The sequence below is a fragment of the Sturnira hondurensis genome, unplaced genomic scaffold, assembly GCF_014824575.4.
Source record: "Sturnira hondurensis isolate 20B ecotype Veracruz unplaced genomic scaffold, ASM1482457v3 Scaffold0008640, whole genome shotgun sequence".
Taxonomy (NCBI): Eukaryota; Metazoa; Chordata; class Mammalia; order Chiroptera; family Phyllostomidae; genus Sturnira; species Sturnira hondurensis.
Genome location: NW_028081271.1, coordinates 23888870 through 23903777, shown reverse-complemented (window position 1 = coordinate 23903777; position 14908 = coordinate 23888870). Strand labels below are relative to the sequence as shown.

Sequence of the window (14908 nt, the reverse complement as noted above, 5' to 3'; positions counted from 1 at the left end):
GTGACCTCTGCATACAGATTAGCTTTCTCAAGATGGGATCATGCAGTGTACACTCTGAGGTCTGGCTTCTTTCACAGTCCTCTGAGTTATTCTGTTGTTCTTGTACCAATAACTCTGTCTTTTAACTTACTCCTCTGCTCTTGGTGGCCATGGAGCAGCTGCATCTTGTAGTTATAGAACACTCTTAGTGACATGTGAGAATGTGGGGTTATAGGCTTCTGACAGCCTCTCCTGTTTCTGCAGCTTGTGTTTGACTACCAGCCAGGAGATGTCTTCGGCTGTGTGGCTGACATCGGCTGGATCACTGGACACAGCTATGTGGTATATGGACCCCTTTGCAATGGAGCAACCAGTGTCCTTTTTGAAAGCACCCCAGTTTACCCTGATGCTGGTGAGGACTGGAAACCCGAATAGGGTCCCTGGGAGGGAGCTTGAGGGAGGAGGAGAGGTGCACAAGAGGGTGGTGTAGAGGCCTGTTCTCTGGCCTGGTTGTGGTTCATGGTTTAATTGCATAGCTGCCAAGCCTTGGGCTCTGCCAAATGGGCCAGAGCTGGGGGCCTTGTCCACAATAAGATCAGATGAGTAATAGAAGGGGGTTTAATTTGGTACTGGAAGCTGTCTCAAGACCACCCACTGCTGAATTCTTTAACTTAAACTGTGTGTCTCAGGCTGTTCCTCTTACCTCAATGGCCACTAGACCAGGTCCAGTCTTTCCTTGAAGTCCATTCCACTGACAGTTTCTGCAGGTCCCCCAGATGGAGAAGGACAGCCTTCCACCTGTTCCTCCAGGGCTGTTCTGTCAAAGTGTGTCATGCATGGCCTGGTGCCACCTCCATGAATTGATTTCACTTGGAGGATATGGCTGTGTCTTGCTTACCTCAGCATCTTCCTCCCACTCAGCTCAGTGACCTCGAGTATTTTTTTAATGTAATCCAGTGATGGTGGCCCTGCCGGAAGGCTCTTGCCCAAACATCCACAGTGCTGACAGTTGTGTGTGGAACATCTTTGTCATTTCCCCTTGCTCCTTTCTAGTCTCCCTTTAGGGAGGATATGTAGGGGGGCATAGCTGGGGATTAAGAGCCATGTCTTAGATGCAGTCACTTCCACCTCTTTAAATGCAGCTTCCTGTGTATAGAGCAATGGTGGTAAGTTCAGGGGATGGGCAGGCGGGGAGAACAACTTATAGGAAATGAGATGAGTGCATACTGGGCAGTTGCCCTGCTTCCTGGGATGCATGCATTTGTGACCTGTCTGCAGTATTCCAGGGGAGTACCAGTCACCACTTTAGAGACCATTTAAATGCAACTAAACACAAGTTCTATGTTAATGCTACATGGGTTATTTTAAAATTCACAGTAATATCTTTTTAACTAATTCCTCACTATATCATATGAGGTACACTTTGTAAGTGTGGCTGTCTGGAGCCAGGTAAAGACTCTTTACAAAAGGGCCAGTCTATAGATGGCTGTGTGCTGGGGGACAACTGCCACAGGGACCTTTCCCAGAGGTCTTCCTTCCAATCCTGTGATGGGTATTGAATCCTGTTTTTGCAAACAGTGTGGGTGTTTGCATGTATTCAGTACCAAGTTTGTTGACTGATTTCTAAATTAGGTTAAAATAGATACTGTTTGGTGGGCTCTTAGACTGACTGAATTGGAGGCTTTTTGTAGGTCGGTATTGGGAGATGGTACAGAGATTGAAGATCAATCAGTTCTATGGTGCCCCGACGGCTATTCGGCTGTTGCTGAAATATGGAGATGCCTGGGTGAGGAAGTATGACCGCTCATCCCTGCGGACACTGGGGTCAGGTGAGCACTGCTCTGCAGCTGGAGAGGGCATGGGAACTGTCTGTCAGAGCCACTGCAGGTTTCTAAATAATTTTAATCACAAAAGCTATGTGGCTGTGTCTGTGATGCATTCAAACAATGCCAGCCTACATCAAGTAGGAAGAGAGGCCTGTCAGCCCCTCCTCAGAGCCCACAGCTATTAACAGTATGGAACACAGCATTCTAAACACTTTCTGTACTTATTATGGGTTTCATCCTCATGAATCCTTACCAACTCCATAAGTTAAGGCCTGAGCCCTTTCTTCAGTGGCTGCATGGGATTGCTCTGTGGAAATCAATTACTATACACTGAGTATTCCTATGATGTTGGGTAATGATTATTTCCAAGCACTGTAATAAATGTCATTGTGTGCTGTGCACTGCTCTCACTTTAGATATTTCCAGGCAGGTAGTTGTAAGATCAAGGGTTATCTTCAATTTTAGTTTGACAGAGGTTGCCAAGTCATATGAAGGCTTTTGGCAAAAGTGAAATGGCATTAGTTCAGAAGGTACTGGGAGGTCCTGCCTGTTCTCTTCTGCTTTTCCCTGGTTCATTTCACTTCTGCCCCAATGTGTGTTGTCAGGTGTAGTCAGGAGGAAAAAATGGTGAGAGGCCCTCCATGCTCCTTGGTGAATACATAGATCTGCTTTGTAGTTTTTCATGGGATATATCTTTCTACCAGTTTTCTCCATGGAAAAGAGAGCTTAGTGACAGTGTTCACCCTTACTTGTCAGTAAGGAGGGCAGGCAATGCTGATACAGGACTTAGGGCCTTGTTTTACTCTGTCTGCCTTGCCTACAGTGCCCCATTGCCCCCTTCCACCTTAGGATCCCAGCCCTCTTTCAAAGCCTCTCTCCATGCTGCTTCTCCTGGGGATTTCCTTGGATGTTCTGGGCCTTGGGTTGTTGGCTGTCAAATTAGGTGTATGCTTCACACCTGGTCAAGGCCAGCTTGGTGCTAGTCTCCTGCTGTGATAATAGACCAGCATGGGAGACCCTGGTCAGGACAGACCTTGGTTAGCTGCTGCATCTGGAATGTCCTGAACAAGAGGCAATCATCATGACAGTATTTAAGTATTGTAGCAACAGTATGTCTAAACCTGCACCTTCTGGCTGAATGCTAGTCTGATGCGAGTATAGTATAGTGTACATCAATGTAGTGTCTTAGTGTTAGGATTTCAACATAAACTTGGGAGGCACACGCATTCAGACCGCATAAGGTAGACATTGACAATTGGCAACAGAGTCATAGGGCATAAGCACTTTTCCCTCTTATTAAGGTATAAGATACAGTGAAATGCACAAATGTAGGTGTTCAGCTTGAGAACTATTTGCATATATATACATATATGTTAGCACACCCAGATAAAGCCATAGAAATGTCCAGTCCCCAGAAAGCTCCTTTATGCTCCCTCCCAGTCAGGAGCCCTCAGATATAACTACTACTTGGCTGTTCTCAGTGTGAATTGATTTGCTTATTCTTGAACTTCATACACATGGACTTATTATTCATATGTTACTATTGTGCCTGCTGCAATTGCTTTAGGCCATGACTCTGAGGTTCGTCCCTATGGTAGAAGTGGCTTACTTGTTTTCATGCTGTATAGTAGTTCACTGAATGAATATACCACACTTTATTTATCCATTTGACTTTTGATGGATAGCATTTTAATTTTTGGCCACTGTGAACATTTTTGTATGTGTCCATTTTTGATGGACATAGGCTCTTGTTTTTGTGGAGTGTGTGTGAGGAGTAACATTTTTACATAATAGGATAAATCTATATTAACTTTAGTGTAGTCCACCCCAAACAGTTGACCAAAGTAGTTGTATAGGGTGTATGCACTCTTAAATATTAAGAGAAATATCCAAATTGCTATATCAAATTATACTCCTAGGACTTCCGCCAAGATGGAGGCATAGGTGGAAACACTGTGCCTTCTCCCACAACCAAGTTTGAATACAACAAAGGTTTGGAGAAAAAAGATACAGCCAAAGAACAGAAAATCGAATTATACGGAAGTCCAACAACAACGAACTGTTCAACCGGGATGGTAAGAGGGGTGGAGCCAGCAGCGGAGCAGGGTCGGGCAGGAAAGATCCCCAGACCTAGGTGCGAAAGTAGCCCGGACCCAGTCAGGGTGTGGGGCAGACTAACTTCGGTTGCACATTCTCGCACAGTGAGACGGACCACGCAGGCCCCAGGGGCGAACCCAGTGGTAGAGGGCTGACAGCGGTGGCACACTCACTTGCAGTGGGATGAAACACGCGGGCACCTGTGGGGCCGCGACGGGAGATGGTAGACGGGACGCCATTGCTCCTCTTTGACCCCACCCCCACATACAGCATCACAACCCAGCGACTGAGTTGACCTGCTCTGGTGAACACCTAGGGCTCTGATCCTGCTACGTAACAATTTTGGCACAAAAGATGGCGCAAGAAGAACTCAAAGTCCCAGAGCCAATAACTCTAAGCGACCAACAGATTGCCAGCCTCTCAGAAGCACAGTTCAAGACACTGTTTATCAGGATGCTCACAGAACTGGTTGATTATAGTCACAAATTAGAGGCACATATGAAGGCTAAACTAATTGAAATGAGGGGAGATGCACAGGAAACCAATAGTGATGGAAAGGAAACTGGGACTCAAATCAAGGGAGTGGATCAGAAGGAAGAACGAAACATCCAACCAGAAAGGAATGAAGAAATGAGAATTCAAAAAAATGAGGAGAGGCTTAGGAACCTTCAGGACATCTTTAAACGTTCCAACATCCGGATTATAGGGGTACCAGAAGGGAGAAAGAAACAGCCACGAGTGGAAAACTTATTTGAACAAATAATAAAGGGGAACTTCACCAGTCTGGCAAAGGAAATAGACTTCCAGGAAATCCAGGAAGCTCAGAGAGTGCCAAAGAAGTTGGACCCAAGAAGGAACACACCAAGGAACATCATAATTACATTAGCCAAGATTAAAATGAAGGAGAGAATCCTAGAAGCAGCAAGAGATAAGGGGACAGTCACCTACAAAGGAGTACCCATCAGACTGTCAGCGGATTTCTCAAAACAGACCTTACAGGCAAGAAGGGGCTGGAAAGAAATATTCCAAGTCATGAAATCCAAAGACCTACAGCCAAGATTGCTTTATCCAGCAAAACTTTCATTTAGAATGGAAGGACAGATAAAGTGCTTCTCAGATAAGGTCAAGTTCAAGGAGTTCATCATCACCAAGCCCTTATTATATGAAATGCTAAAGGGACTTATATAAGAAAGAGATGATGAAAAATACGAACAGTGAAAGGACAGCAAACTCACAGTTATTAACAACCACACCTAAAACAAAAGCAAACCAAGAGGACAGCTAGATCAGGAGTGGAACCATAGAAATGAAGAACACATAGAGGGTTAGAAACAGGGGGGTGGGAGGGGGAGAAGGGGGGAGAAGGTACAGAAAATAGCATAGACAGTAGGTAGAAAATAGACAGGGGGGAGGGCAAGAATAGTATGGGAAATATAGAATCTAAAGAACTTGAGACACGTGGTTATAAACTAAGGGGAGGAGAATGGTGGGGGAGGGAGTGTGCAGGTGGAGGGGAATGAAGGGGGGGAATAGAACAACTGTAATGGTATAATCAATAAAATATATTAAAAATTAAAAAAAAATTATACTCCTAAAGTGCATGTGATATTCTTTTCCCTGTATTGTCAATGAAAAAATTTTTTCTTGACTCTCCAGTGGTAAAAATGAAATTTGTATTTCTTTCATGGCTATAACATGACAGCTCTCACTGCTTTTTCAAACCACCTTTTATGTCCTTCAGAAAAACTATAGAGCTGTTTTCACCTTAACAGTATATTCCTTTTTGTTTAAGGTTTGTTGTGGTCTATTAATATCTTTTTCTTTTTTGTGTGTGATTTCAGTGGGAGAACCAATCAACCATGAAGCCTGGGAGTGGCTCCACAATGTGGTAGGGGACAGCAGATGTACACTGGTGGACACGTGGTGGCAGACAGGTAGGAGAATCTCCCGGGAAAAGGGGTCAGGGCATACTTGGGAATCAAGTACAAGTGGGTCCCTTCTGCAAAGCTCTGGTCTCAATATTACCGCACTGAGAACACAGAGCTAAACACCAAGTAGTAGGGACAGGTGTGAGCCTCTGTGAATGATACTAGTACCACTAATGCCTCAGTCCTTAACATATGTGCTTGTTGAAAATCTGGAGTCTGAAGCTCAGAGGTGGAACCTGGCTTTGCAGCAATGAGATTTGGGACTTCTCTGAGGCTTGGTTTCCTCTTTTGTAAAATGAGTTCTAGATGAGGACCGAATGAAATAACACTAACACATGTTGCCCAAGGCCTGACATATAATAATAAGTACACAACTAAATGTTTACTTTCCTCATAAGCTACTTTTTGAATGTAAGTACATATGGTGAGAATGAGCCTTGTTGTTTAAGGGACTGTAAGTCTAAATCTAAATTTTAGTGGAAAAAGGAATTTTCTGTGGCTTTTTGTTTAGATTTTCCCTTTCTTCTCTTGGGTATCTGACTTAGAATGTTTGGGGTGGGAGACCACTGCAGATGTAGCTGACATTTTGTCTTTCTAAAAGCCAGAAAGTGGGATATTCCAAATGGCTTTGTTCTCATTCCTTCAGGAGAGCACAGGACTAAGATTACAGCTGTGTTTTGTGAGGTATTTCCATGCAGGCTGATAGAGAGAAGTGCCAGAGAGATAATGTGAAAAAGGAATTAGTGAGCATCTGTTTTTGTTGTTTGATCTGTGTGGACATAGGCAGTGGTCCGGAAGCAATTCTTCATCTTCCTGTGCAAGTAGGTGGACTCCACTTTTCCCACAGAAGCAGACTAGACAAGCAGGGCCTTAAAGGAGAGACAGCACCTACTCTACTCCCATTCCACAGTGGCGGAGACCAGAAACCAAGTCTAGTTTTGCCTCACAGAAAAGTCCTTGTGACTGTGGGGGCCATTTCCTTGCCCCAAACGGGCAGTTCCATCTACCTCCGATCCCGGGAAAGCAACAGCCAGTGTGTCTGTCCCAGATTATTGACAGCATGGCCTGGATAAATGTGTCATTAGTCTCTTGGCCCATCAGTGTTTCTTTCCTGTCATCCCACAGAAACAGGTGGCATCTGCATTGCACCACGGCCCTCAGAAGAAGGGGCAGAAATCTTCCCCGGAATGGCGATGAGGCCCTTCTTTGGCATTGTCCCAGTTCTCATGGATGAGAAGGTGTGTGAGGGCCTCACAGAGGTGACTCCCTCCTCCATGGACACCCTAACAAGCTCCCTAGTGTTTGTTGTCTTCCTGGTCTCCGTTGCCTACTTACCCACATCACATATGTCCAGGGTCTGGTGGTTGGTGGAAAGGGCCTGTGTTCTCATGAATCGTGCACTGGAAAGCCTCCTCTTAAAGACACAGTAGATAAAATCACCACATGGGGTGAGTCTAGGTTATCCTCAGAAGCCCTCTCAAGTACAGTTCCTTCAGAGCACACTTGTCATTTTTTTGCCTCTAGCCAAGCAGTTAGGGGGATGATGCTGATTGTCAGTTCTTTGCTTCTCAACCAGAATCTATCCATATTCTCACATACATGTCTCTCTTGTCTGCAGGGGAATGTTGTAGAGGGTGGCAGTGTCTCTGGGGCTCTGTGCCTCTCCCAGGCCTGGCCAGGCATGGCCAGGACCATCTACAGAGACCATCAGAGATATGTGGATGCCTACTTCAAGGCTTATCCAGGTGAGGTTGCTAATGTACTTGTGTCATGCTTTTCCACACACTGCTGGAACCCTATACTCAGAAAACATTTCTAAGATAATGGTGACTGTGAGTATAGTGCAGGCACTTTGGAGGCATGCCTTTGAGTCCTCTCCCTGCCCTTTACATCCCTGAATTTATGTCTAAAATGGAGAAAGACTTACCTCAGGAACCTCATGGGGTTACATGGGAAAGCACACAGAACCCTGATCACATGGCCCATGGTGAGTACTCCTTAGGCTGTTAGAAAAGAAGATTGAAGGAACCACCTTGGAAAACTATCATGATGGCTGTAAGTTTTCTTCTGGCTTACTTTTTTCCCAGTTTGCTTTTGTGTCATTGGGTTGGAAATTTACAAATACAATGTACATGTTGTAACCCATAATCTTCAGTGTCAAGCCTGTAAATAAGTCTTACTTTTTGGGAAGCTTGAGTGCACTCCTTTTATGTCCTTTGCTCCCATGACATTTGTAGTCTTGACTGCTTTGTCAGAGCCCTTTGCCCTTTCACTAGCATACAGCCAAATAGCTCATCTAGAGAGTATTTCCATGTAGGATTGCAAGGAGGACCAGCAGGCAGAATGTCAGAGAACTTAGGGCTTCATAGCTTTCTTCTACAGAGCAAGAATGGGACCCTTATGTCCCTTCTGGAAGGACAAGAGCCCCTCTGGGTCCTGGTTTAGAGTTATGGGCTCTGAATTCCTTCACTGTGGTACAGGCTACTACTTCACTGGAGATGGAGCTCACCGAACTGAGGAAGGCTATTACCAGATCACGGGGAGGATGGATGATGTCATCAACATCAGTGGCCACAGACTGGGGACTGCAGAGATCGAGGATGCAATGGTGAGCACAGGCCATGTTGGTCTCAGATTGGAGACTATAATTTGCAGTCAGGTGTTCTAGCTCCCACATATTTTGCCTTTTTATTTTGCCTTTTTATTGTTCTGTGCAGGCTAGCCACCCCGCAGTGCCAGAAACTGCTGTCATTGGCTACCCCCACAACATTAAAGGAGAAGGTGAGTGCTAGGGAAGGAAATTCTGTAATCTTTGATCTCACTCCCATTACAGAATCTTTGTAAAAAGGACACATTCTGGAGGATGGTGACAGGGTGTTTATGGGTGAAACTATTGGTTTTCTTGTCTTTCAAGTATAGATTTTGGGTGAGGAGGCCAAACAACATGCTTGCTAGACTAAGATCAGATTTCTGAAATGCTCTAGCTCTGCAGTCCTAAGCTCTTTGGCTTCAGCTAAGCTTGTGGAGTTCACTGCTGTGTCCATGATGACTCTGACAGCCCTGTTACAGAGGGCTTATGATGAAATGCTCTACCTTGCTCACAGTGTCTCCTTGCACATGCTCATACACAGCATCCAGTGCCACCTCTACAGCTATATGCCCCGGAGTGGGCTCTTTTGCTGCTCTGGGACTGTTTTTGGAAGAATTTGACCTGTGGTTCCTACTGCACAGCAACATGCAGAGGCGCATGCAGAACAAGTAATCAGTATTTTTTTATCAGTATATTTTTCCACTGAGGACACACTTTGTTTCAAAGTCTGCCAGTTTCTAAGCAGGTGGGGCTGGGAAGGGGCAGACTCACCTGGGTGTTGTAATGGTAGGTGCACAGTGGCCATACTGGTCTGGCCTGGTGTGACCTGGACACTCTCTCATCCTGTGCTGTACTGCTGGAAAGACTGACCTTTACTACCCTACCAAATGTCTGGGATTGGGTACTCTCCCTCCTACTGTTGGGTATATTCTGTGTTAAGTATGTCCTTAAGGTCACCTGCCTCCCTTCCAAGTTTGTGTTCCACTGTTCCATTATTTACGCAGCACTTTCTCTAAATTGACTCATTGTAAAAATTAATATATTTCAGGCTCTAAAAACATGTTCAGTTGCCATAAGAAGGATGTGCCCACGAAGTTGCCTTCCCTTTGTTAGCAGAAGACTGGAATTTATGGGGGAGCAGTTAGAGATCAGAAAGGGATGGAAATGGGAGAAACAGGTCTTAATGTGTGACTCTCAGAGGCCTTGGGCACTTCATGCTCCCATAAGCTGCTCTCGGCACTATTTTCTGGATCCTAAGTTACTTTGATATTGCCAAGCCTTTTAATGTCTGCCAGGCTGGTGAGAGAGAATTTGTGTATCATGCATATGGTGATATGTATTTTCCTGATTTCTTACAAATTTGAGCATCTGTCCATTTGTAATACATGAAAACCCATGAACTGTTCTTGATAAACTCTAAAGCCATCTGCAAAAACTGTTGTGCATTTATATGTCCCTACTCTTTCTGTACTTTATCGGACCAATGTCACAGCTAGCTGCTGCTCCTCTGCCATCCTCCTGTCCCACCAGTCCTTGATCTCAGCCTTGTGCACCTACCTCCAGTAGGCTCTCAGCCAGGCTCCTCCTTTCAGGTTGAAGCTTTCCTGATCCATTTCTGCTCAGGATTCAACAATACAAGCTAAGTTCACTCCCATCTCATAAGAGATACAAGTGACGGGCAGGAAAGAGTACCAATTAGGAACATGGGGGAAACACTCAGGGCAGCATGTCCACTGTGATCCTACTAGTATTTAAAGGATGGCAACATAAACCCTGTAAACCCAGAAGTTAACTTTAAAATTTAGGTCTGGGGAGAGCAGACAGCAACCCTCGAGAACCTACTTATTGTAGGTTTTATGCAGGGGTTGTCACCATTTAATCCTGACACATAGCTGTGAGGGAGGTACTGTTAGCTCTCCATTTTACAAGTAAAAAACTGGCACAGAATGGTTAAGTGGCTTTGACACAGCTAGCAAGTGGCAGAGCCAGGACATGGAGCTACAGCAGTCCCTCCAACCATCATTCTGCAATTCCTTTAATGGGTGTGGTGATGAAGGGAGTGAGGCAGGGAGAGGAGGTGCAGTTTTATTTTATATATTCTACAGTGTTTTAATGTGTGATAATCAGTATATGTTGCTTTGGTGGTTTTAAAATTTTAATTAAACCCACAATAGACATCTTTCAGTGGATGTTCACAGCTGGCTCAGGTGTTAGCTTCGTCCCTTTCCTCTGAGACCCTGTAGTGAGGGCCTAGACTGCCTAGAAACTCAAATACCAAGAGGAAAGTAAAATGCAGTTCTTCCCCTGAAAGATCTCACAATCTCGTGAGGTAGGCATGGGAGACCAATAGCTGTTCATACATAGCAAGTGCCACAGCTGCATTTATGGACAGAGTCAGGAAAGGCTTCACAGAGTAAAAGATAGCTGAACTGGGTCTTGAGGGATGAATAAGATTTTGCCAGGTAGAAATGGGAGGGGGCATCTTTCAGGCAAAGGCCGTAGCTTTCTACAGACTGCAGTTTATTCAGGAAAGTCATTCATTGATTCATTTAACAAAATTTGTTGGTCACCTCCTATGTTCCAGGCACAGTTGTAGATACTGAGACACAGTAGAAAGTGAAAGAGACAGAAGTCCTTGTTCCCTAGAGCTGACATGCTATAGTGGTTTGGGATTGGAGTAGAGAGACAGACATAAACAATAAGCATGATTAATGAGCAAACTATGTAATATATTAAGTGATACGTGCCAGAGGGAGAATTCATTAAGATGGAGTGGAAGTGGTACAGGAATAAACAGACAAATGAACAATAAGGGGAGTCAGTGGGGAAAGGACAGCCTCTCCAAGATGGTACTGGGACAAGTGACTGTTCATATGAACAGTAAGTTCAATTAGAACCTGATTTCATACCATATACGAGATTGTCCCAGATAGATTAAAAAGAAATGCATTTAGAGACTGTAACTTTTTTCTGGAACGTGGTAGGATATTGACAAAGTACCTGTGCTGAGATATGGGTTGGCCATTGCCGCCCAACAGACTTTGCCATGATGGAGCTGTTCATGTAACAAGTAGCTTGTGTAACCAAGGAACCATTTTTACCTTAATTTAAATACAGACAGCCACTGTGGCTAGTGCTTAAAATGCTGGACACATATGCCTGAAGTTAGCGCCATGTGCCATGTTCCCTTATACTATCTCACAGGAGTTGATAGTAAATCTCCGATGAGTCCACATTACAGGTTATTTCACAGGTGCAGGTATAGTTACAGAGGATTAGTCCTGTGTCCAAGGTCACACACATAGCCAGTCATCACCAGAGCCATGGTGCCAAGCTCTCACCCACACATGCCAACCCACTGGGTGGGATGTTCAGTGGAGCTGACAGAATCACTTCCACTTTGAAAATGATAATGCATTTTTAGGGATGCAACTAAAGGAATCAGCTGCTACAAAGTCAACAATATATGATTTGAGATCCTTTGAATTTACAGCAATTTATGTACAACACTCTGGCTAACATCCCAAAATCTTGTTTTCCTTTCAGCTGCATTTGCCTTCATCGTGTTGAAAGAAGATGCAGGTGACTCAGAGCTAGTAATGAGTGAGCTCAGGTCCATGGTGGCCACCAAGATTGCCAAGTATGCAGTGCCTGATCAGATCCTGGTGAGTGCACTTCTGCCTCTGGTTCAACTGCACTGCTCATCTTACACCTTCTTCCCCATTTCCCATAATTAACATCACAGCAAAACTAGCACCAGCTATTTGGCTTCCTGGGTGCTAGATGAGAGTGGCAGATGGCTGTATTGTCAGAAAAAGCGAGAGGGGCAGGGAGACATAGCAATAGAAGTTTCATAGCTCACCTATTCAGGGGGTAGTGCTGGTCCAGATTAGATACCCTTATTTTGGCACATGGAAGCCAACATAAGGAGGTTTTAGATAAAGATGTGAAAAGTATCAGAGTTCTTCAGCCCCCGTGTGGTTTCTGACACCTTTTCCTGTGCCAGTAAAGGAGATGCCACCAGATCCTGTCTGAGGGAGCCTGCGTTGAAGTAGTTTTGTGGAAGAATTGAGTCAGCCTCTCAGCTTTGTTCATTTATTAAAATTTCCCCCATGGTGTTCTTTTGACTGGAAGTGGTCCTCCAAAGCCTCACCTGGTGTGACACAAGCTCAAACTATTGGCCTTGGCACCAGAGTTTCTGAGAGAGACCTGAACTCTCCTTAGGTGAACTGTACTCTTTTGAAAGACAGATCACTATTAAAGTGCCCAAATACAGCTCCTAATGTATTACCACTGACTTTGAGTGGGCTGTGGCTTTTTGAAAATGTAAAATGCTAAATTTTCAAACACTAAGCAAGACAGTATTTTTTCTCTTAAGTAACTTCCATCTCATATGTAAGGCAAAATCAACCCACACCCAAGCCTGGAGGTCGAGACAAGGTGCTGTGGTACGTGCTTGGTTCTGTTGCCACCTGAAGGCCCTCAGCAATGTAGCTGATGGGAGAAACAGGTATTGACAGTGAGGTGAACCCTGACCTGGTGGAGGCTTCAGCATGATTCATAGTTGATTCTGCCCTTTTGGTTGATTACAGATTTAGGTCCAGATTGTAGGAGGATGAAATCAGAGTCATGTGGGCCCCACAATCCCCTGGGAAAGAGCCCTTCTCATTTCAGTGCAGTCAGATGCTGGCTGGGAATCTGGGCACCTTTCCAGATTTTAATGTTGCACTTCTTCTTTGCCAGGTAGTGAAACGTCTTCCAAAAACTCGGTCTGGAAAAGTCATGCGGAGGCTCCTAAGGAAGATAATCACAGGCAGAGCTCAGGATCTGGGGGATATCACCACTCTGGAGGACCCCAGCATAATTGCAGAAATACTGAGTGCCTACCAGAAACACATAGACAAGAGGGCTGCTGGCCAGTAATGGGCTGTGGCCAAGACCCAATACCCACGCCCCTATCCTTCTATAACATAGCTCTCACTTGGTTTCTCTTTTCAGACATCCCAGACCACCCCTCCTAGCACATAATCCACACTGTCTCAAATGTAAAGATCATGCTGAACCTTCTTCCTTCTTTCTGTTGGAGAACCCATGCAGGGATACTGTCATATGTTGCTGGTGTTTATTCTACTTGTCTTGAGTTTGGTTTCCTGGAGTGAGGAGTCCCTGTCATCTGTTTCTGTGTCCTCTCTAGACATCACAGGAAAGTGAAATATCTGGCAGATTGTGTCTACTCAGATGATTGAGAACTAGGAGTCATGTTTTATCCAGATGTTTCTAGATACAAAAGGCAGAGATTTTATTTTTATACTTTTATATTTTTGAAGAATAACGTGCAAGTCCATGTGTGGAATGTGTGGATTTGCTTGTACATGCTATTTGTAACATTTAAAGTTATGAAAACATTCTTTTCTGCCTTTGCTTGTGGAGAAACATGGAGAGGATTGGAGGGTGCTCTTTTAATTATTGTTTGGCATATTTGGAAATCTGAATTGGAAGTATTGGTACCTTGGTTTAAACACTGCTATTTTGAGAACATTCAGGCCCACATCTTTTTTGGTGTGTATTTCTACTTCCTTTAGTTTGTGTACAATGAAACTCAACTGGTAAACTGATGACATGAATTCCTCACCCTTAAATTCTAAAGCTATTCTAGTCATATATTCTGTTTCTCCAGGCTGTGATCTGGAAAGATTTCTCCTCCTCTACTTTGGATGCCTCTTGTGGGGAAGTTCAGGGCAGCCACTGAAAACTAAGGTAACTTAGAGCACTAATCTGGCTATAACCAGGTCCTTGCAAACTCTGTCTGTTCTTCATTCTGTGCTTGGGGCATAAGAACCATAGAGGTTCAGTGATGAGAGCTGGAGCTCTGAATGAAGTTTCTTTCTTTCAATGTGCCTTAAGTCCTCTGAAGGTTAGCAAGATGATGTAAATCATCAAGTCACAAAGTGTTTCTTTATTATCCAAGCATGCCAGGGTTGATGGTGTGGGGTGCAGGGGAAGGTAGCCTGCTGAGTTAGATTCTTGAGGACAGAGAAAGATTATCCGTGTCTTTATCTCACAGTCTATGGCGCCTTGCACCTGTGTAGGTATTCAAGGGGTTTGTAGGGTACAGAACACTTACTATGGACTGCAGCTGCACTGGCCTGTCAGGTGATTAGGCAATTGCTCCTATAACACCCAACAGGGTGGCCATAGACTATAGCACACATATACTGGGTGATGGTCTGTTGTTGCAGTGTTAGCCACAGAGAACCATGCACTAGTGTCTATCATATTTGTGGAAGAGTTGGCAGACTGTAGTTATGGTGTTATTTATAAAATGACTTAGATGTAAACTTGGACAGTGACCAGGGCCTCAGAATGATCTGTAGGGCAGTTCAAATAAAGTTTTATTTTGCTCATTGTCCTTTGTTAGTGGTGATGTTTTTGATCAAATAATACTATTCTTTGTTGCTGAATATAATCCTAAGAACAAAACTAGAAGG

The 14908-nt window shown here is 44.4% G+C and overlaps 1 protein-coding gene across 1 annotated transcript in view; it reads left to right on the top strand.

The window, feature by feature from the left end:
- Positions 1-14826, top strand: part of ACSS1 (acyl-CoA synthetase short chain family member 1) — a 78675-nt gene extending 63849 nt beyond the window's left edge. Inside the window, exons 6-15 of the mRNA XM_037055506.1 lie at positions 244-391; positions 1671-1808; positions 5744-5836; positions 6956-7068; positions 7449-7575; positions 8311-8438; positions 8548-8611; positions 11967-12085; positions 13164-13335; positions 13419-14826. Of these exons, the coding sequence (XP_036911401.1) occupies positions 244-391; positions 1671-1808; positions 5744-5836; positions 6956-7068; positions 7449-7575; positions 8311-8438; positions 8548-8611; positions 11967-12085; positions 13164-13335; positions 13419-13441 (1125 nt within the window). The 3' untranslated portion in view covers positions 13442-14826. The remainder of the gene's footprint in view (positions 1-243; positions 392-1670; positions 1809-5743; positions 5837-6955; positions 7069-7448; positions 7576-8310; positions 8439-8547; positions 8612-11966; positions 12086-13163; positions 13336-13418) is intronic.
- Positions 14827-14908: the final 82 nt, after the last annotated feature.